This window comes from Sitophilus oryzae, unplaced genomic scaffold (genome assembly GCF_002938485.1).
Source record: "Sitophilus oryzae breed Bouriz unplaced genomic scaffold, Soryzae_2.0 scaffold_2006_pilon_pilon, whole genome shotgun sequence".
Lineage (NCBI taxonomy): Eukaryota > Metazoa > Arthropoda > Insecta > Coleoptera > Curculionidae > Sitophilus > Sitophilus oryzae.
In genome coordinates this window covers 2,845,330-2,868,518 of record NW_022146732.1, presented here as the reverse complement: position 1 = coordinate 2,868,518, position 23,189 = coordinate 2,845,330, and the positions used below count along the sequence as shown (strand labels likewise).

The 23,189-nt window shown below is 31.2% G+C and overlaps 1 protein-coding gene across 1 annotated transcript in view; it reads right to left on the bottom strand.

The window, feature by feature from the left end:
* The window catches only part of LOC115883909 (homeotic protein ultrabithorax-like), a 377,757-nt gene extending 361,467 nt beyond the window's left edge, over nt 1-16,290 (bottom strand). The window contains exon 1 of the mRNA XM_030902333.1: nt 15,323-16,290. Within this exon, the coding sequence (XP_030758193.1) occupies nt 15,323-15,974 (652 nt within the window). The 5' untranslated portion in view covers nt 15,975-16,290. The remainder of the gene's footprint in view (nt 1-15,322) is intronic.
* Nucleotides 16,291-23,189: the final 6,899 nt, after the last annotated feature.

Genomic DNA, 23,189 nt, shown 5'->3' with positions numbered 1-23,189 from the left:
CCCTATTTTCATGAATTTTATTAGCAAACTGTATATAATTATATCAACTTTAATTCGTAAACTCAGCTTTTTATAAACTTTAGTATTTGGCATATTATACAGGGTTAATCGAGGGGTTGTTTTTTTACCTAAACTTTAAAACACCCTGTGCAATAATTTCGTCTGTAAATTTTACTAAAATATAATTTTATGACAAGAACCATAACTCCTGAACATTTTGTTTTTTGATTCATGTCAATACATGCTTTGGTTAATTTTGAAGAGAGAAATGAACTGATAACCATCAATTTCAATTTTATTAAATTATTATTACTTTTTAGTGCAATTTTTTAATATGACGAGATAGTTTTGGTGACTACTATCGTAACATCATATTATACTGCATTGGATACTCTACAGGGTTATTCACCACATAGGACACGGAGTATTGTAGCTAAGCGATTAGATTTTTACAAATTGTAAGTTTTGGGTTCGTTGAAGGACTATTAGAGCTACAATTTAAAATATTTTTACAAGATACAAAGTGTAAAAAATAAAAAAATACCCGTTTAAATATTTGTTAAAGAGGACCAATTAATATGATTCCAGTATTCAAACTACATTAATTGACTGCGTTGATTAATAATAATTGCTCCAAATACTAAAAAACTAAATTTTGTATGTGTATTCTAGACAGTATCACCTTAAAAATGATATTTCATTTTTTGACAAATGCTTATTTATAACAACAGAGACATTCATTTCAAGATTTAGCCATTTAGGATAGTATTTTAATTGGAATTAAGTCCTAATTATTTGGAAATCCGATTTAAATAATGTTTTCTTTTAAAATCAAAAAAATCCGATTTAAATTTAAAAAAATCTGATTTTTTTTTAAATCATGATTTTTTCCAACCGTGGTGAGTGTATATCAGGATTAATATTAATTAAGAATTAATTATTTATCTGCAGGTACTATCACCGTTAAATCATAAACACCACTTCGTGCCGGTGATAGCGTAAATCAAAAATCCGTTTCCCAAGGAAACCGCTTTATCCTGCACTGGTAATCAAATAAACGAACAATTACGTTCGTAGTGAGTGAGCGGCCGTCCCATAATCTTCATTCAAACTGCTTGCCATTAGGCCGTAGAGGCGGGGTAACGATCTTCGGTACCTGTTCCATTACTACTGGGTGTTTTATTATTTCCACTGGTTTAGCAACGCCGCCGTGCCGCGCGATTCTCCGCTTTATTTTATTGGATGATGAGCGGGTCTTAAGCAAATCGAGGCTTCGATCAAAGCAATTGGAAAATGATGATTTGTGACGGCCGCACGGGTGGGAACTTGAATGATACTGTTATGGTTCTTTGATGAGGGATATATGCATGCATTAAACTGATCATTTTTTACAATAATAAGAGACAGCCTGAAACCTGGAACATTTTTAAAGGAAACACCCTTTTCTATGGAAGATATACAAAACTAATATCGGTGTCTGATGTTAAATTTTTATCAAAAACATGATGGTAAAACCCGCACATCGACATCTGTTACCGTTTCGGAGTTACGAGGTGTTTTTCAAAAATGTGCATTTTTAACAAATCCTTGTAACTTTTTTGCCATGGAAAATTTTGTATTTTTATGTAGACATTTCCAAAACACATTTTTACAACTGAAAAATTGATTTTTTATTTGGGACACCCTGTATATTATGAATTCCTTAAAATTACCTTTGCAAAAATATAGCACACTTGATTACAGCATTTTTAAAAGTTTGCCACATTTAATTAGTAGACTTTGGATCCCTTGCTATTGCTCTGCCCCTAATGGAACTAAAAAACATATTTTTCCAGCAAGACGAAGCACAGCCTCACAACGCTGAAATTATCAGCAATTTTTGCAGCCAGTTTCGAGAATAACTGAATAGCTAATCAAGGTTCCAGCCGTTTGCTGTCAAGACCGCCGGACTTAACGCCTATGGATTTTTATCTTTGAGGAAGACTAAGGGTTCTTGTTTATAAATTGCTCGTATATTCTAGACAAGAATTAGACTTAGCGGTTACTTAGCGGTTATGCGAGGCTATCTTTCACTCCAAATGAGTAAATGAATTCAGCAAAAAAATGCAAACTTTTCAGAAATATCTTGGTTTGCTATTTATTATTATTGTTATTGGATATAAATGTGTTGTTGTTATTAAATATTTTTTAAATTGTTATAAAATTCTGAATCTCTCATTGCAAATATTATTTTCGTTTGAAATGCTGCTGAAAGAAGTACCGGTAAATATTTTTCTGCATTACGGCCGACGCCGTTCAAAGCCTACTTATTCAAAGTGAGTGAATTTTTAAAAAATCCTGTATCTCGAAGAGGAATCGAACAAAATATCATGTACGCTATATTTTTGGAAATGTAATTTTAAGTCCTTTTCCATGAATTAGAAATATACAGGATGTCGCATATAAAAAATCAAATTTTCTGTTGATAACTTTTAAATTATTAATTTAAAAAAAAATACTTAACCGTTAAATTCTAGTAAAAAAGGTGCTTTGGAAATGTTTTCATAAAACTACAAAATTTTCCATAGCAAAAACGTTACAGCGATTTGTTAAAAATGCACATTTTTCAAAAACACCCCGTAACTCCCAAACCGTAACAGATATTGATGTGCGGTTTTTCCCATCATGTTTTTGATAAAAATTGAGCTCCAGACACCAATACTTATTTTTGTCTGTAAAGCCGGATCTCCACCAAAGCAACATTTGTCGGCGACTGTGTCGCCGACTAGTGTTGTCGACAATGTTGCTGAAAATTCAGTAAAGTCGTCGACATTTTATGTCGCAGATTTAAGTCGCCGACTTTGTTTCATGTTTCGCTTGAGGGGCGGTAGATCAAAAAAAAAATCGTGTCGACGACAATGTTTACAAAATTGTCGAAAGACGTCTACACCGAATCAACTCCTATCAGTAACTTTATCGGGCATATTTTGCCATTCGTACTCGTGTAGTTCACAAGGTTTATTTTAGATTCTGTTGCTAAAAATAAATTTGGTATGGAGTGGAGCAATGATAAAACAAGAAATCTGATTGAAAAATATCAAGCCCACCCGGAATTTTGGGACACTAAGCATACTTGGTATAAGAACAGAAATAGAAACTAGTTTAGAAGGGGAGAGGGTGGGAGTTGAGAGAAAAATAAAAAATATCTCCGGACAATTTTTTAGAGAGTACAAAAAGGCCAAATATTCAACACGTTCGGGCATGGGTACGGAAAGTGTGTACACTCAAAAATGGTTGGCATACAGTAATGCTAATGTTCTTAAAGGACAAAAATAAGCCCCGTCCCACTCAGGATACGGAAATTGGGGTATACTGAGATTATATTACATCCTCGTCGTTCCACATGTTGATCAACACTAAATAAACTTTCGCTCTTTGGTCGAAAAATGAAGTCGAGCAACAATATTTCTTTGGTAGGTACGATCTACATTTCTCGACAATATTTATGAAAATAGTAACAAAACTTGATGACAATGTCGTCGACCTATGTTGTTTTGGTGGAGACCCGGCTTAACACTATCTATCAATTAAATTGTTATAGAAATATTTAAAAATGTGAACATTTACCTAACTAGATAAAATAACACATCATGTTACTAGATAAGGAATTTGAAAAACAACAGATGCCTCTAATCTTTTCCGTGATGACCAATCAACAGAAAATTCTCTATTCGAAGATCAAGTTATTATTTTATTACCTTGTAGTAAATTATAGGGTATCGGTTCTTTGACCAGGTAGGAATACACGAACTATCGTATCTGTGAAGGAACTTTTTTAGAATTTATGGCAGTTGTAATGGTTTGGGTTACCGTTAGACTGGGTTGTCAGCCGACAACAGTCGATAACATATTTATTAGAAGAAGACCGAAGAAATTATATCTTTTGGTTCTGAATGGTTCGAGAAGAAATAAATGTGTATATTATAGATTCTCGGCTAATGTATTACTACGAAAAGTTATAGTTTTTAAATCTGTATAAAAACTGATGAAAAAAGTATTAGTACTTAAATTAAGTATTTTTATATTAAAAAAAATATGGACTTTATACGGAACCACTCGTCCGGTTTTTTTATTATTTCCATACAGTATTCATTTTCCCTCATATCTGCCGCTTTTAAAATTTGATACAGATCACTTTGGGCCTACTATATTTCGTCGAACGTCTCGAGCCAAACCAATCGACATACGCGGAAACGTTTCAGCACCAACCTCGCCTTTTTCAGAGCATCGGCGCAATTTACCGTGTGCCTCTGCGAGCCCCGTTTTTTTCCCGAGCCAGATAATGCCATTACCGAGCCTAAATTCGCGGAAATTAACATTCTCCGGTTAATTAAATTAAATCTAGATAACTCTCTTCTCTGCTCCCGTTTCCTACATGCGTGCGTCGCAAGCAACGAGAGCAACAAGAGCGGAAAAAAGAAGAAACTCGGACGGACGCGCATTTTCTTGTTCGCGTCGCTCGAAATGGGCAAGTCACTGTTCTTGTTGATGCCGGGGACGCTATTTTAATAAAAATCCACTTCTCGAAATCAGAGCCGCCGTGTCTCATTTCGACGACGATGTTGACGAATATGGCGGAGAGAACAGAACAGAAACGAAATGAAGTAAAAAAAATTACGCGAGATGTCGTCGATGGCGATGTCTGTTTTGAACTGGTTATTCGTCTTTGAAAAAATGGCTCCGAACATATTGGGCTAGCCAGATGGCAAGTCCATACGACTACTACTTTTGACACACAAATCAACTTAAAGGTTGGTTCTCACTATACGTTCCATATCAGCTACCTTGCTGATATTTATTTATTCTTTCACCTCTTAATTAAATCTATTATATTTTTCAAAAGATACAATTTTTTTGTTAAATTTTAAACTAATTTAGAAACAAAACTTACGTTAATGTTAAATATATATTTAAATAATATAAAACTACAAACAAAAATAATAAAATACTTACATTCACAAATAACGGCTATTCATAGACATCAAAATTATGAATTAATTTTATTTAAATATAATAATATACTCAGAAATGATTTAATAATAACAAACAAAACAGTTTTGATATGTACTAAATTTGTCGATATTTCTTATATAATGTCGTTACTAATATATTTTTAATTTATTTATAGAGAAAATATAGTCTAAATTTTACGCAATAATAATTTGTTATCATTAGTTAACGACAAATATTTTAAATATAATAAATTAATGTCAACAAGGCTAATTATTTATAAAGTATTTAAATTATTTAAATAAATGGGTGAATGTTAAAAATTTCTACAAAATTTGCATCTGATAAGGTTGATTGGTTGAATATTAATGAACGTTATTTGAAAAAATATTTATTATCTGTTTACCTTGTTATTTTACAGTGGCATTAAATAAATATTAAATAATTTTTAAAACTAATTTATCGATCAGTTGTTGCAATTTCATTTGTTTTTTATTTTTGAAATATTGAACAATAAATCAGAATTAATATGAGAATGAAACATTGGTATAGTTTATATTTTTATGTTTTTTTACAGGCATTTTTTAATAGATTAGGGAATATTGTCACCTGAGACTGAATATAAAACATTGGAAATAATGTTTTGGAAAAAATATTTTTAAAACTATAGAATACAATTTATTATAGGGGCAGATATAAAAGTACTAGAAATTATACAAAGCCACAACCAAATTTTAATTATTGCTTTAGGTAAACTTTGATATTTAATATACAGGGTGTCCCAGGCTGAGCGTGCATAAGAAGATTAGAAATTTATTGAGGAACTACATTATCTAGATTGGACATTTCTTGTACATCATTTTTTCACAACGAGATCAATGAGACAGCAACTTTCTCATTTAAATGGGTGCACAATATTTTTTGTTATATACTTAAATTCTCTGTTAAATTTTATGAATTTTGACGTTAAACACTCATTAACTAAATACCTAACATTAACCATTTTTGAGAAAAAAAGTATTTAAAATTTTTGGACGAAAAAAACTGCATGTCAAAAAAATTTGTTTAGACTATACGTCAAGTTTAGTGATTACCACAGTCACTGTGACAAGAGATGACATGTCATATAATGATGGTCGCAGCTGTCATGGAATTGAACGCTTAAAAATTATTGTAAATAGTTTTTTCCAGTTGAAACCCACTTTTTTGTTTCACGAGTGGAACGGTTTTTCTATTCATTCCATTTTGTCTATACGTATTTCTATACCTAAAATAAATCGTTTTAAAGTTATTTTATCATACGGTATATTATTAATAATATCAATTATTAGATATCACTAAAAAGCGAAAATACGAGATATATTTTTATAAATACACTTATTAACTTTTAAGCAGCAATATTTATAATATAGGAAATTCAAATAATTCAGATGGAAACAAATTGCCTGTTTGTTTGACACTTAATATCAAAGGAAGCTAGATAAAATCAAGAAAAATATACGCTTTAAAACAAAAAAAAATCTCAAAAATGTATTTTCTGAAATGTTAAACTACACCATTTAAAAATCATCTTACTCAATATAAAAATAAATTACAACCTTCTTAAAGTTAATTGATCTCTAGAGCTTGACCTCGCCAAAATTATCAGCCATTGTCTATTCTCAGCCGTCTTTGACGTTGTTATTTTTTGGATCATATAGTAATTTAAGTCTGAATAATATAGTAAATCAAATATGAAGAAAAAATACTAACCAGTCCAATTTTTAAAAAATAACATTTTTAATCAAAACAAGTCTTTAATGTAGTGAAGAATAGCGAAAATAATATATAGCCGCGCTCTGTTGTGTATGGCTTATAGCGACAAGTTGTATCACAGAAGGGGGTATAAAGGGAGACCGAAGGGCGAATATAACAGATAGCCCGAGTGCCGTTTAGCTGTGTCGGCGTTGGGCTAGGTCAGTTGAAACGAGCGCGCGGAATGATCGATGTGGTACCGAAAACTTTCGCCTTGTGTTCATTTTAAGGGAACTAAAACTTGCTGTTTATTTCAGCCTGTTTTTATTTTGTTCTGTGATTTTTTTTTTAATATTTGTATTATTTTAACTATTACCTTTGGTATTACAACAGGAAATACAACACTAATTATAATATCAAGAAGTTTTAATAAATAGAAACAATAAAAAAATAAGTTATTTTTATAAACAAAAATAAACAGAAGAACTTCATGATATATGAATATGTTTTTCCTAAAAAAATGAGAACGATTTTTATACTTTTTTTCTAAACTATTCAATAGCCAATAAAATTAAAAAAAAAACATATAAGTATAATTAAATGTGCTTTCAAAAATAAATAAAGTTATTAGGTAAAACTATAAATACAGCCCTGTTACTCCGAAAATAAAAGTTCGAGAACACTTAAGTGCCATCTAGGGTACATTTCAGCAACTGTTACGACCCTTGATAGTACCTTATGTTCGACACTAGGGGCGGTAATAACCGAACAAACCATTTTTCGAAACATAGACAGCTTTTAAACGAACTGGCTATACAAATACCTTATTTTCAATCCTCAAAAAAGTATTAGTTTTTGCGACGTGATTGAGAATAAAAAACGTAATTTCAACGCATTGCCGGGAAACTTATATGGTGAAATTTTGATAAAATAATTTAGTACTCACTAAAACACGGTATGTCGCTAGTGGTAGGAAAAATAATTTTTAGAGGTTACTAGTTTATTTGGTTGTCTGTGATATGCATATACACGGTGTTTCCTAATTAATCTAAAAAATAAAAAATCGTTAGAAAACGGCTTAAGGCCGGCTCTTGATAAGTATATTTATTTTTTTTTCTCAGCAACCGTTTGATGAAAAAGAAAAACTCAAAAGATCAATTTTGTTGAAAAATGATGGCCAGTCAAGAAAAAAATATATTTTCTTTAAAAAAGCGGTAGTGTACCATTTATGTTAAGCAAAATATCGATTTTTTTTTAATATTTAACACCCTGTAGATCAGAAGGGAAGTACTTTAGACCCAATAGTTATATAAAGATTGTTTTAAGAACACATGAGGAATCACACCACAATTTTTTAGACTAATTAGAAAACATCCTGTATATTGTCAACTTGACAATGATTGTTGATAAATCAAAAAATACCTTTTCTGTGAAAAAAGCCCAATTTTCGCAGGAAAAATTTTGGTTTTTATTGAATTTGGGATCGTCTGCAAATACCGGTATGTTTTTTAATATCCTATCTATCTAAAATTTAAATATCATAGTCAGAAATAGTGTTATTATTTATTAACTGTAAAAATGGTATACTTATAAGTTTTGTCAAATATTGTGGTTTACTTTCTACCTTGTAGTCAAAATTTATATTTAATAAACTGTAAAATATATACAGGGTGTTTCAAAACAAATGCGAAAAACTTTAGGGGGTGATTCCTTGTTCAAAATAAAGGGTAGTTTGCTTTATAAACGTTAGGTCAAAAGTCAACCATTAGGGAGATATCGCGGTACAAAGATGGCGGAAAGATTCTGTTTTTATTTTTTATCTTGAAAACGAAAAGAGATAGACTAATGAAATTTTATGGAAGCATTACTGTTATGAAAACACACTTTCAGGTAATTTTTTTACTTTTTTAAAATGAGTGGAAGGGGTTGAAATAAACTACCCCTATCATTCTTGTTAACGAAATTTAAAGAAAAATATTATCAAACACATGCAAATGCTTTAATTTGGATAGTTTAGTTTGTTTAGAAACTTTTTTACCTCTTGTCTTTTTTTGATAAAACTCACCGATTGGAAATTAAAAAATAAAATGTAAAGTATTACATGTCAGGACAAAAAACATTTTTAGATTAAGAATCTAGTGATAATAACGATAATAATAATCATCTAGATAATAACGTATTGCAGTAGAGTAATGTCAAATAAAATAATATTAGGAACATCCTAAAAAGTAACAGCGGCCGACTAGATTTTTTCCTAAAAAAATTACAGCAGTCCACTAGATTCTTTATCAGAAAATGTTTTTTGTCCTGTCATGTAATGCTTTACATTTTATTTTTTAATTTCAAATCGGTGAGTTTTATGAAAAAAATACAAGAGATAAAAAAGTTTCTAAACAAACTAAACTATCCAAATTAATTTTTTTGCATGTATTTCGTAAGATTTTTCTTTAAATTTCTTTAACAAGAATGATAGGGGTAGTTTATTTCAACCCCTTCCACTCATTTTAAAAAAGTGAAAAAATTACCAGAAAGTGTATTTTCATAACAGTAATGCTTCCATAAAATTTTATTAGTCTATCTCTTTTCGTTTTCAAGATAAAAAATAAAAACATTATTTTTCCGCCATCTTTGTACCGCAATATCTCCCTAATGGTTGACTTTTGACCCAACGTTTATGAAGCAAACTACCCTTTATTTTGAACAAGGAATCACCCCCTGAAGTTTTTCGCATTTGTTTTGAAACACCCTGTATATTCTTGTGTTTTATTAAAGTTACTCTGATATACTAATATATCAGTGTAACTTTCAAACTAAATCCTTTGAAATCAAATATAAACATAAAAAATACTTACAGCAGAAAAGGCGAAGGCGCTGGGTTAAATGTAGTCTCTACTAAGAACACGGAGGGGCGCTTTGATCCAAAATTTTACTATTAAGTTACATATCTATCTTAATAGAAGATTTTTTTTATCTATGATTTTAACGCCTCATTTTAAGCACAAAATTACAAAATTATAGATATTATTAAACTGAAATTAAGTGTCAAAATCAACGAGTGTAACCATAGTTTCTCGATACACAATTACTTAGAAGATATTACTTTTAAATCTTATTATGTTATTTTCAACGTTTCAAATTGTTTAAAAAATTATTTGTAACGTCTGAAAAAAATAGGGTAAAAATTACTTTTTGTGCCTCTCCTGTAATGTAAAACCTACAGCCATGCCACAAAAAGTATCATTTTTACTCACAATAAAACAATATACTATTTTTTCAGTTGTGCATTCATTTTACAACAGGGCTAAAATAAATTTGTTTTGAACTTTCGTATCGTCTTACAACTAACGGCCTTAGCCCGCCTGAAATTTTGTTTGGGCTGCTTGCTTTTTACTCGCCTTTTTTTCTACTCTCGATATAGCAAAACGGTGCTAATATACAATGTAACGTTAGTTATTTCACTCGCACATGCCAATCTCCAGACCGGGACGACGGTTGTTGTTTTGTCTGGACTTTACAGAGTTCTTTATAAACAGAGGCGCGATAGCTTGTTTATTTTCGAAACGCCCACGAAAGTGTCCAGATTTTTTCGTTCCTCAAAACATCCAGAACGTTAAAGTACCGAAAACAAAGGCGCTTAACAAAGAACAAAATGAAAAATCCAGCTGCAGCAATTTTACAAATGTATTTCCAGGTTTACATGACATATTGATATATAGTGGACCCTGAAATCTACATAAACATAGTCCCAAACTGCACAAAAGTCGTCTATTCTTACATAAGATTCACTAAAAATTAAGTTAGTGTAGCAAAATCCGTCTTATCCACTTATATTATTTGCTTTTTATTGTCATCATAATATTACTGCTGAGGTCTTATCCATTTCAAATTCTTACCTAATTTTAATAAAATAGCATTTCTAATAAATCAAGTTAGGATGCAAATATCTGGAAAAACCCGCAATATGCATCATACTGCAACTAAGCCTATCTTATCCAAATTATTTTTGTGTCTTTTCCCTTTAAAAACTAAATATTAATTTTTAATTCTAGAAAAATAAGATACAAAACAATGAATCTACTCAATAGACACGTTTTTTCTTGTAAAATAACGCTTCAAACTTTTGTTAAAATAGGTTTTGCATATTATCTCGAAACAACGTTTTTGGTATAAAACAGGTTTTGCAACTTGACGCCTCATATTGTGTCAAATTACGTATTCCTATAATTTTCATAATTACCAGTGTACAGGGTGGGTCAAATTCGACGCTTTTAAATGGAAACACCCTTTTCTATAGGAGATAGACGAAAACTAATATCGGTGTCTGGAGCCCAATTTTCATCAAAAACATGATGGTGAAAACCGCACATCAATATCTGCTACTGTTTCGGAGTTACGGGGTGTTTTTTAAAAATGTGCATTTTTAACAAATCGCTGTAATTTTTTTGCTATGCAAAATTTTGTATTTCTATGAAAACATTTCCAAAGCACATTTTTACGTAGAATTTAATGGTTTAAGTATAATTTTTTTACAATTAATAATTTAAGAGTTATCAACAGAAAAATTTATTTTTTATTTGGGACACCCTCTCTATTTTTAATTAACTGAAAAGAATTTAAAATTACCTTTCCAAAAATATAACACACTTGATATTTTGTTATAATCCCCTTCGAAATACAGAATTTTTAAAAGTTCGCCACTTTTAACTAGCAGGCTTTGGATCCCTTATTGATGATATATTTTTCCAGCACGAAAATATATTTTTCCAGCAAGACGACGCGACGCACCGCCTCAGAACCCTGAAGTTATCAGCAAATTTTTGCAGCCAAGAATAATTGAATAGCTAACCAAGATCCCAGCCGTTGGCCGTCGAGGCCGCCTGACTTAGTGCCCATGGAGCTAATCCTATGGATATATTTGCGGAAGAATAAATGTTCCTTATTCCTCCGTATAATCTAAACATAAATTAGAAATACTTAGCTGTTATGAGGGATGAGGGGGTATCTTTCACCCATTCTGAATTAATGAATTCCGCGAGAAATGTTCAAAAACGGCCCCGTCTGTCCATAACAGAAGACGGTCGATATGTCGAACACCTAGTAAAATCTCATGTCTTGGTTTGCTATTTATTTTTATTGTTATTAGTTTAAGTGTGTTGATGTTGGTTAAACATATTTTAAATTGATATAAAATTCTGCATCTCTCATTGCAAATATTATTTTCGTGCTCACAGAATTTTTTTTTTGCATTACAGCCGGTGCCGTTCAAAGCCTATACTAATTTAAAGCAGGCGAATTTTTATATACTCTATATCTCGAAGAGGAATCGAGCAAAATATCAAGTGTGTTATATTTTTGGAAAGCTAATTTTAAATTATTTTCAACAAATTAAAAATATACAGGGTGTCCCATATAAAAAATAAAATTTTCTGTTTATAATTCGTAAATTATTAATTTTAAAAAAATTATAATAAAACCATTAAATTCTACGTAAAAAGGTGCTTTGAAAATGTTTTCATAAAAATACAAAATTTTCCATAGCAAAAAAGTTACAGCGATTTGTTAAAAATGCATATTTTTAAAAAACACCCCGTAACTCCGAAACGGTAACAGATATCTATATGCGGTTTTCACCATCATGTTTTTGACAAAAATTGAGCTCCAGACACCGATATTAGTTTTTGTCTATCTCCTATAGAAAAGGGTGTTTCCATTTAAAAGCATCGAATTTGACCCACCCTGTACAAGAAAATCAAGATTTAAAAAAATCGATTTTTTTTATTTTAATCAGATTTTTTTTGGTTTAAATCATTTTTTTTTTATTTAAAGTCCTTTTCCTAAATGGCTAGATCTTCGTAAGTCTGCCCGATATCGACAATATTAACATTTTTATGGCACGTTGTCTTTTTTTCACATCGGTCACCAATATATTTTGTTCTGTAAACTTTGCCGATGCCCTTATTTTCGCAAAAAATATCGCCCGGGGATTTCTTTTGGAAATAGCCATGACTGTCTTATGTCGAGAATAAAATTAGTACCATCTAACGTTCAAAGTACCTACTTATTGCAGAACGAAATGTCGGTAGAAATTTGGAACGAACTAGAAGATAAATTAAGGAAGGCAATGTAATTTAACGTCGTGTATAAAACAATATTTTTTTCCATAGCGAGTTACTTTTTAAAAAATATTCAGAAATTATTATTTCAAGGAATTTATTACAAGTAGAAAAAATATTGTGCCGGGTTGGCGTTGGTTTCTACGTAATTTGACAAATAAATAAAGCTGTCTCTTTAGTTGTCAGTTCTGCGTCAATATTTTTTAATTCTCTTTCGTGTCGATTGCTGATTGAATTGGAGCCAGAAATGGCTCAAAACGAAATAAGTAAATTACCAACAGATATTCAGGCTGAGGCGACAAACGCCATATCCAAACTGCTTTCATTTAAATCCCGAATAACTTATGAAAAGGATTACAGTTGAGGGTATGAAAAGGAATAGAAAAATTTTCAAAAATGAAAGCAATTAAAAAACGTGCGAGAAGAAATAAAGTTTTTAACATATCCTCGCTGTTAAAGTATCATTTAATCTACCCTTGCGTATAAAGTACTATTTTATCTACTATTTTTGATAGATATAAAGCAAGTTTAACAGTTGCTATGGAAAAAGTAATAAAATCCATTGATTTAAATCATTGCACCCTGGTAATAACAAAGTCTTTTAACCTAAATTCATCTATCAAAATACTTCCGATTTCATTGGTCAGGTAGAATTCTTCTACAGACTCCCATGGAACGACCCATCCCTAATACCGTCCGTTGCCCCATATTATTAGAGCGTATTAATTCAGACCCGAAATAGGGTACATAAACAGCTGATCGGCCTCGTTGGACTTCGGGACGAACACGGGGCCATGCGAAAATGCAACAGAGAGCGACAGATTGATTTGGAACGGTGAAAAGAAGAGAGAGATAGGGAATACGTTCGTTCAACCCCGATTATACACGCACTTGACTCCTTTAGGGACCTAATCGGTTTTTGATTGACTCGCTTAATATGGGTACTGTATTTTTCCTTCATTCCTTTAGAAGAGTTTTATTTTATTGTTTGGCATTATTATTGTGAATTTTTAAATTATTATTTGTTAATGTTACCTACTTAAAACAATAAGTGCTCTTGATAAGGTTACAAATTTAATGGGACATGGTTTCTGTTTTTATTTTAGAATTAAAACTCTAATTATTATTTTTTTAAATCTAATTTTATTACTTTTGGTTTAGTTTTATTTCAATTAATATTATTGTCACTTTATTAATTTGACTCATACTTATTAAATTTGATTTGATATCTTTTACATTTTTTAGCATTGTTTCTTTAAATTAATAATTGTATTATTTGTTTTTGTTTTTAAATGATACCTAGTTTGATGGTTTATAGAGCTTTTTCTCGTTAAAACTTTTTGAAATTATATTGTTGGAATTTTATAAGGCTTTAATCTTTTTATTTTCTTTCCTTTCATTTGTCGGTATTATTTTAAGATTTTGTTAGGTAATTTTAATTTTAAATTATTACTTATGTTGTTTCTTTTACTCAACTTATGAATTAGTAAATTTACTTTATTTTTTTTATTTACTTATGATTTTTTATTTTAATTTTTACTTTTACTCTTTTAAAATTTTAAATTGTTTTTATTTCTGAACAATTAAAATCAAATGAGCATTAATTTTTCTATTTTGTAGTTATTTAATTTGCATAATTTCTTGATTCTTTCATTTAAACATAATGTTTTTTTAATTTCAGCTGTTACTTTAACTCTTGTTTGTTACAAGTAATTACAAGAATTAAATTATGTGCATCTTTATACAATATTATAATATGTAATACATTTTTGTTCAGTTTTGTAGTTATAATTTAAGTAAATTTACAGATATTTATATTAAATTATTATTTTCATTATATTCAATTTAAATTTAACAAAATATATTTTTCAATTTAATCGTCATTATTATTAAATTATTACTATGTACTCATTAAGACATAGAATTACCTGGTAAAGAAATTACAATTATTTCTCAACATTATATTAAATAATAAAATTGCAGTATCGTTAAAAATTAAGAGAAATAAATTAGTTGTGGAGAAAAATTTAATTGGGACAAAAAATAATGAATTTTTTTATTATCAATATAGTTTTGGTATAATCTTTAATTAAAAAATATATATCTATTTTTTAATTATCCAATTTTTATGGCAAAGCTTCAAAAATTTTTTCTCCTACGATTCAAGGTACATAAAATTTATTTTTGCAGAAGATAATATAATTTTTTCTTATAGAATAAAAGCAATAACATTTATTCTACCTATAGAACGCTTATTTTTGTATTTCCGTTAACATTGCATTGAATACCACAGTAAGAATTGTCTTACTTGCTATAAAATATGATGATCTTACTGTTTTTATTGTAAATATGTACCTGCCGCATATATGCAAATATAAGATGATTTCCAGGTAAGCGATTTGTTCTGCTGTCTTCATTTTTAAAATATCTTTGAACCAAATACACAGAAAAACGTTACTTGTAATTCTTAGAGTTTATAGACTCACCTGCTATAGCCATCCAGGGATAGAACGTATGCTGAGTCTGCTGGTGAATCTGAGTCCCGACCGGCTGCGAAGAGGTCGTGTTCAGCGAACAGGGATTATTCCACGACGACAAGGAATTAGATGTTCTTCCTGCCGAAGCCGTTCCAGGACTTGTAGACGGATCACCACCAATTAAACCTGAAGACCCATACCCTACCCTCGAATCCGGCGTGCACGCCGACGGTCTTACTGGACCTGCCAGACTGTTTGCTAAGTTTCCACTTCCTGCCGAAGCTGCGTTTTGCCAGTTTTTTACAGCTTCCGCTGTTACTACTGAAGCGTATCCGTTCTGATCTGCGTTTCCTTTAGAACAATCTGATTTTGTTCCTGAGTTTCCGTAGGTGTTCTGTGCCTCGGAGGAGTATAGTTTACAGGCTGTTGCAGCTACTGAGGCATCGTAGGGTGAGTCTTGAGGTGGTCTGGCTTGGTGTAGGGAATGTGCTGCGTGGTGGTGTTGACTGGAGGCATAGGGTGACATACCGAGACTCAGAGGGAAGGAACGGTAAGCTGCCGCGGCCGCTGCTGGGTCGTGGTGATGTGCTCCAGTCACCGCGCCAGCCGCTTGGTGATGGTGACTCCCGTAGAAGCCACTCTGTTCGAAGTACGAGTTCATGATTGCGGCGTTAATTTTGGCGGCTGATGTCCGATCCCTCTAACAGAGGGATGCTCGGCTGTCCACAAAAAGAAAACTAATCAACTCAGAGTCACTGTAAATAATATAAAAACACTTTCAGAAGCTCGAACTATTTACCAAACTCGCGGAAAACATTTTTATTGTCGGTGAAATAAAAATCTTTTTGAGATTAATTCGCGACGATAATAATAATAATAGTAATGACGTCGATCGGAGGGGACACGATGCGAGACGCGCGGTTGTCAGATCGGGAATGCCTGGCGTTATAGTGGCTGCTTATGAGGCCGCGGATCGGAACCCACTGTGAGCAGGCACGGGGCAGACTCCAGCCCACACGCTGCCGGCCCATCGCGCGGCGCTTGCTACTCCCCTCCCCCTCCGGTTTCCTCCGCCCCCCGCGCGCGAAATGCCGCCACTTCAAACCCCCTCTGCTCCTAGCTGGCAGCACGCGGCAGTAATCAAACCATAGCACCCTTAAAGCACCAGCTCTTTTACATCTACTACCTGTTTTTCTTTATTACTTTTTCACACCTAATTATCTTCACCTTCACCCCTTTTTGCAATTTTTTTTTCCAAAAACCCTCCAGAAAAAATCAATTATCCTAAACAACAACTAATATTGTTCAAATATAACAACAACAATATATCTAATACAATAAACACAGCGATAGAGTGAGACAGCAACAAGCAATACAATGGAAGGGATCTCACATAAAAGGACCAATAGCGTCGACATTCGTCACGATGCTAGCGGCGCCCACAAGGAACGTTGCGCAAAGGACCGTTCTCTCTCTTTCCCTCGCACGATCTGGCCTATTTCCTTTCTTTTTCCGGCGTGGTTCGTCTGTCTTCGTCGGGCACGTCGGAGCGGGGTAGGTCGCGCCCTCTCTCTACTGAACGAGCTACTAGTGTAACTATGTGTGGCGGCAGACCGGCTCGAAGGACCGAGCCACGATGATCGTCAGAGTGTACTTTGGCCACCAATTGAGGTCGTAAAAGGAGCGTTTTCCACTGCGAAATTAATACTTGAGGATGCCGTTTCTTTTTCTGTTTGCTGTCGGGTTTAGTGGTCGTGATTTCGAGGTTTGATTTAACTGGATGGAGTTTTTTACTAGGATAAATATAAGGAGTTTGATTTTATGCAATGCGTTTTTTTTTAAATAAATAGTTGTTTGTTTATAATATGTATTATAGAGATAATACAAAATATATTTGAGCCTGTAATTGGTTAAAACAAAAATATAATAGAAAAATTTTATAAAGAAAAAAAAATTTAGGTATGTTTTCAATTCTTTTTTTTTTCTTTGCATTATTAAACTTGTATTACTTTTCTTTATAAAGAGATATTTTTATCAAGGTCCAAGCATAATTATCTAACTTTAAAGTAGATCCTACACCTAAATCAAACATATTGTGATACAAACATACTCTAAAATCGCTTAAAAAATATGCATTTTAAAAAGTTTGTATTGTAACATCTAAAAAAATAAAACATTATTTTTTTTTTCTTAATTTCATATGATATGAGACACATTTTCTAATAATCAACAAAACTAACCAAAAAATATAATATAAATTTTAAAAATCAAATTTTACTAAATATAAAAAAGGTCTTTACAAAAGTTTTTCTCTTTTCAACATTTTATAACACGAATAGCTACGTTAAGAAAAAAATAAAATAAACATAAAACTGTATTTTATAATATAATACACCCTGCATAATGGTAGTCTGTATCGAAAAAATATTTCGATTTTAATTTAGACTAATACTTCATAATTATACCAATTAATTATTAGAACTAATTTATTTTGAGTACTACATTTTGATAAATGGATTCATGCAGCATTTAATGGACCATAACCAAAACCAAAAACATAAAAAAAAACAAGAATTATAGATAAATAGTTAATTTAAAAAGGTTTGACTGAATTATACATTTAAAATTTTCAAACTATGAAAAGTTGCATCCATGCTTTACTGTCTAAGTTAATTTTACACCCTCTTTAGATACATATGTTGCATTCAGCGTCGAGAGATCTAATTTTAGATGTCATCTCAATCCCACTCTAAAGCCATAATTAAATTGAACCTATTTCTGGAGATAGGCTACTTAGAATGTACATAATTTAATTTGAAAAATACCAAAGGTAAATTTTCATTTGATACAGTCTGAGCCAGCTATATTCATGATATTATTTATATTATTTATACCGTTATAGTCATTAGATAAAAGAAGAATGTAATAAAATGATCGAGGGGATCGAAGAGTCTATAAAATACGCGTCAAAGGCATAAACAAGACATAAAAGTCAAGTTTTATTAGCATCAAATTCAACAAAACGGTCATAAAACTAAACATAACACCGTAAATTCTATTACGTTTAAACAGCCATGTAAAATAGAAGGTTCCTAGTAAAATTAACAGATTATCTGCCTAATAATGACTTATATATAAGTCATTATATAACCAAACAAAACCAAGCCATAAAATTGCTCAAACAGACCTACCGGCTTTCAAGTGTTTCATAATGGTCGCGATAATAATATCGTAAAAGAACTATAAAATTTGAGTGTACCATCCTGGTTCTTATGTGGAATAATCATAAAGAATATTTAGTGAAGACTGGAGTATCAACTTTGACTATTTTTGTGTACATAAGGTGAGGTAAAAGTAGAATTTTTTAAAAAAAATGTGTAAAATATGAAAATATCGTACCCAGATAGTCAAAATTTAAGTATTAATAATATTTACTTAGTTATTAACAAAAATCTTCTAGAAAATCTTCGAATATGTACCAATCTTAACCAAAATTTAAAAATTTGATTTTAGATGTGAAATTAGTTTCACCATCGTACATGAATACTGAGGTAATATACAGGGTTGTTCACCACATACGACACGGAGTATTGTAGCTAAACGATTAGATTTTTACAAATTGTAAGTTTTGGGTTCGTTGAAGGATTATTAGAGCTAGAATTTAAAAATATTTTTACAAGATACAGAGTGTCCCAACTAAGTAAAAAATATTATAGTTGTATTTTTTTAAATGGAACTCCCTGTATATTATTCTATTTTTAGATTCTACCATTAAAATAAAGGTAAATTTGATTAAGGTTCATCATACTTCAACCTTACCGTTTTTGAAATATTTTCAATTTTATGAAATTGCAGTAAAAATTATACGATCAAACGAACTTACCTGAAGTGAAGTTCGATCGTAATTATATGAGGCGTCCAGTCCGAATGTATTATCTTGATTATTCTATAAGTAGTACCGTCCCTGCGTGCACAATTTTAAAGCTATAAGCTAAATTCCCTCCCGCTACCAGTCTAGGTGGCCACGCCGGCCCTGGCGCGGCGGTCGGTATTCATTTTTCAAAGATTTAGTCATTAATTCAAGCGACCATGGGGCAAAACGGGAGGGGTGGGAAGATAATACATTCGGACTGGACGCCTCATATAATTACGATCGAACTTCACTTCAGGTAAGTTCGTTTGATCGTATAATTATATTCGCGTCCAGTCCGAATGTATTATCTTGATTTTTCTATACGTAGATGTTTAAAGAAAATGCATTTTCTTATAATTTAGACCTCATTTATCACTATACCCATGGAATATTGACATTTTAGATTATTTTTAAAGATGTAACAAATTTTCCAAGAGTACAGATACTAATATTGTCGATATAGCTCGCTTATTTCATAAAAAAAATTAAAAAACTGTTTAAATATTTTTGTTTTTATTTTTTTTTTGTCATACGCTCCCAAAAACAGCTATTTTACGGACTCATTTCAGTCCGTAAAATGTTTCTTTTTCGGCCTAGGCCGTAAAGGTCGTCATGGCAACCTTTATGGACTAAAATGTCTAAATTCGTTATTTGGTTGTTTTATTTTGTCATTCGAAATTTGTCACAAAATCACATAAAATTATACATATATTTATAATTAAATTATTAAATACTAACAATATCAAAAGCTAAGTTATTTGTTTAAAGTAAGTACCTAGGTACCTATTTAAAAGAGGCTTTTTAAATTAAAATATTCTTAAATTACAGTCACAAACATTCAAACCATCGTCAATTTGGTCGAAATATTCCATGCTGAGAGCAGTGTTAAGTGTTAAAGAAGATATTATATTGACAAATTTCCAAAACTTATTGCTTTTTTGAAGAGGAATTCGGTTGGTTACGAGCCTAAAAAGTCTAAGGTTTTGTCCATAAAAGAGATCGGTGATTTTTTGGCCACGGCTAGTGATGAAACTTATTTACTTACTAAGGTAAGTTTGCGATAATGATTTTTAAAATATATAGATGGTTTCTTATTCCATTGTATTTGATTTTTAAATTATTAAATACTAACAATATCAAAAGCTAAGTTATTTGGAAAAATAAAAATGAAATGAACAATTTTGTGCATTTTGAAAACTTGCATCTGCAATCGAAACGACTCCTCCATTGGCAGGTAAATTTACTTTCTGATGAGGTGGAGTAAATGCGAACGATGATGTACTTGGTAATACATCCGTGGAAGTGGTCGCGATTTTCTTTTCCCCCATTAGCAGTTTGCAAACTTTCTTCTTTTTCTCAATAGATTCTTCTATGTAACCTTCGGCCACTGTGGACGACCTAAATAATTATTGTTGTTTAGAACAAGATCGGAAAATATTAAAATTTTTACCTCCAACCTCCTAGGCGTTTCAGCGATGTAAAATCCACATCTGCATCTGCAGCAAGAGTAGCAGAACTACGTCGGAAACAATGACCTGTATATTCGTTTGGGTTCGACAACTTTAAAAATGCTGCTACAATCGATGGCATCTTCCCAAATGAATGAATGCCGACTCGTTGCACGGTGCATTTTCCTTTACGATAAGAGATGAAGACATAATCATGTGGTACATTTTTTGGCCTAAGACAAGCATATTTTCTATACAACTCAACTGGATTGACAACGTTCCCTTCGTTCACCACCGGAAACACTCTTTTGATATTAGTTTTTGTATCCGCAAGGGTAACTAAAAGGCAGCTGTTGTCTTTTTCTATGATGTCTTGCACTCGTAGAGAGTACAATTCTTCTCTTCTACATGCTCCACAAAGGCCAATGACAAGAGCTACCTAAAATCAAATACAATGGAATAAGAAACCATCTATATATTTTAAAAATCATTATCGCAAACTTACCTTAGTAAGTAAATAAGTTTCATCACTAGCCGTGGCCAAAAATCACCGATCTCTTTTATGGACAAAACCTTAGACTTTTTAGGCTCGTAACCAACCGAATTCCTCTTCAAAAAGCAATAAGTTTTGGAAATTTGTCAATATAAATATCTTCTTTAACACTTAACACTGCTCTCAGCATGGAATATTTCGACCAAATTGACGATGGTTTGAATGTTTGTGACTGTAATTTAAGAATATTTTAATTTAAAAGCCTCTTTTAAATAGGTACCTAGGTACTTACTTTTTCGTGGAAATAATTTAGCAATACATCTTCATTTACAACGAATACGCCATTTTTGTCTTTCCATTCATTAAAAACATCATATTCTTTCTGGTAAATGGCACGAGACTTCACAGGAAGTAAATCCAACACGATTTCTTTGGCCTTATTAGCAATATGTTCGGGATTTTGGAACATTTTAAAATTGTTGATGAATTTGTGTGATTTTGTGACAAATTTCGAATGACATGTCAAAATGCGATGAAATAAACAAACTCGTTACTAAGATATGAATTTATAAGCCAACTTTTTCAAACATTATAATTTCAAATATGGAAAATTTGCAAATATGCGTTCTAAAAAACTGTAAAAAGCGTATGACAAAAAATAGTGTATGTAACACGTACCTAAATTATGTTTTTTAGGACTCATCTACTATTTCGGACTCGGCTAACGCCTCGTCCGCAAACAGTAATGATTCGTCCTAAAAAACATCATTTTAGGTACTAGTTACATAAATAGCTATTATTTTATATTCAGACTACATTAATTGACCGTTTATGTTGATTAATAATAATTGCTTCAAATACTAAAAAACTGAATTTTGTGTGTGTATTAGACAGTGTGGTAAAAAGTAACGCCTTATAAATTTTATTTCATTTCATCATATAAAAACAGAGACGTTTATTTTCATAATTTATTATTATATTGATTTCTGAGCCAAATCCACATTTATTTAAAATACTTTATTAATTAAAACAATTTAAAAGTATGTAATTACCTAACTAAATTTTGGTCGGAAATAATGGTGGTATATTTAATTCGTATACTCTTTTATAAAGATTTAAATAGTTTTTTTGGTATACCAATAGGCTTGCAATATTTACCACTTGTACATTTTCTGCATATATGTTGCTTAAAAAAAATCTGAAATGTTAATATTCCATAGGTATAGTGATAAATGAGGTCTAAATTATAAGAAAATGCATTTTCTACGAAAAGTTGCGGAGATAGGTAAAAAATGGTATAATAAAATTTGATAGACAATTAAATTGTGCATATGATTCACGTAAAATATATAGGGTGTTCCATTCTTAAACACGTTATTGCCGTTTAAAGCTAGTAATTATTTAATATAAATTTTTGGACACTCTGTATAAGATAGTAAAATTTTTATTATTGCAACACAATATCTGATCAATAAATAATCTTCAGTAAATATTTAGTATTAAAAACTTTGATACCCTTGGAGAAATGAAACATTAAAATTTTTACTGCAATTTCTTAAAATTGAAAATATTTCAAAAACGGTAAGGTTTAAGTGTGATAAACCTTAATCAAATTTACCTTTATTTCAATCGTAGAATCCAAAAATAGAATAATATACAGGGTGTTCTATTTAAAAAAATACAACTATGATATTTTTTACTTATTTGGGACACTCTGTATCTTGTAAAATATTTTTAAATTGTAGCTCTAATAGTCCTTCAACGAACCCAAAACTTACAATTTGTAAAAATCTGATCGTTTAGCTACAATACTCCGTGCCGTATGTGGTGAACAACCCTGTACTTCTTGGCAACAAATCTTTCACAAGGTAACTGAAATTATATAAACTCAATATTTTAGTATGATCCAAAAAAAAATGTGGACTAATTCATAGATTATGCAGACTTAGGTAGAGGATGTAGAGCGTTAAATTCATTTTTTTTAGTATTTGTATTGACTGTTACAAAAGAATAAAAGAAACT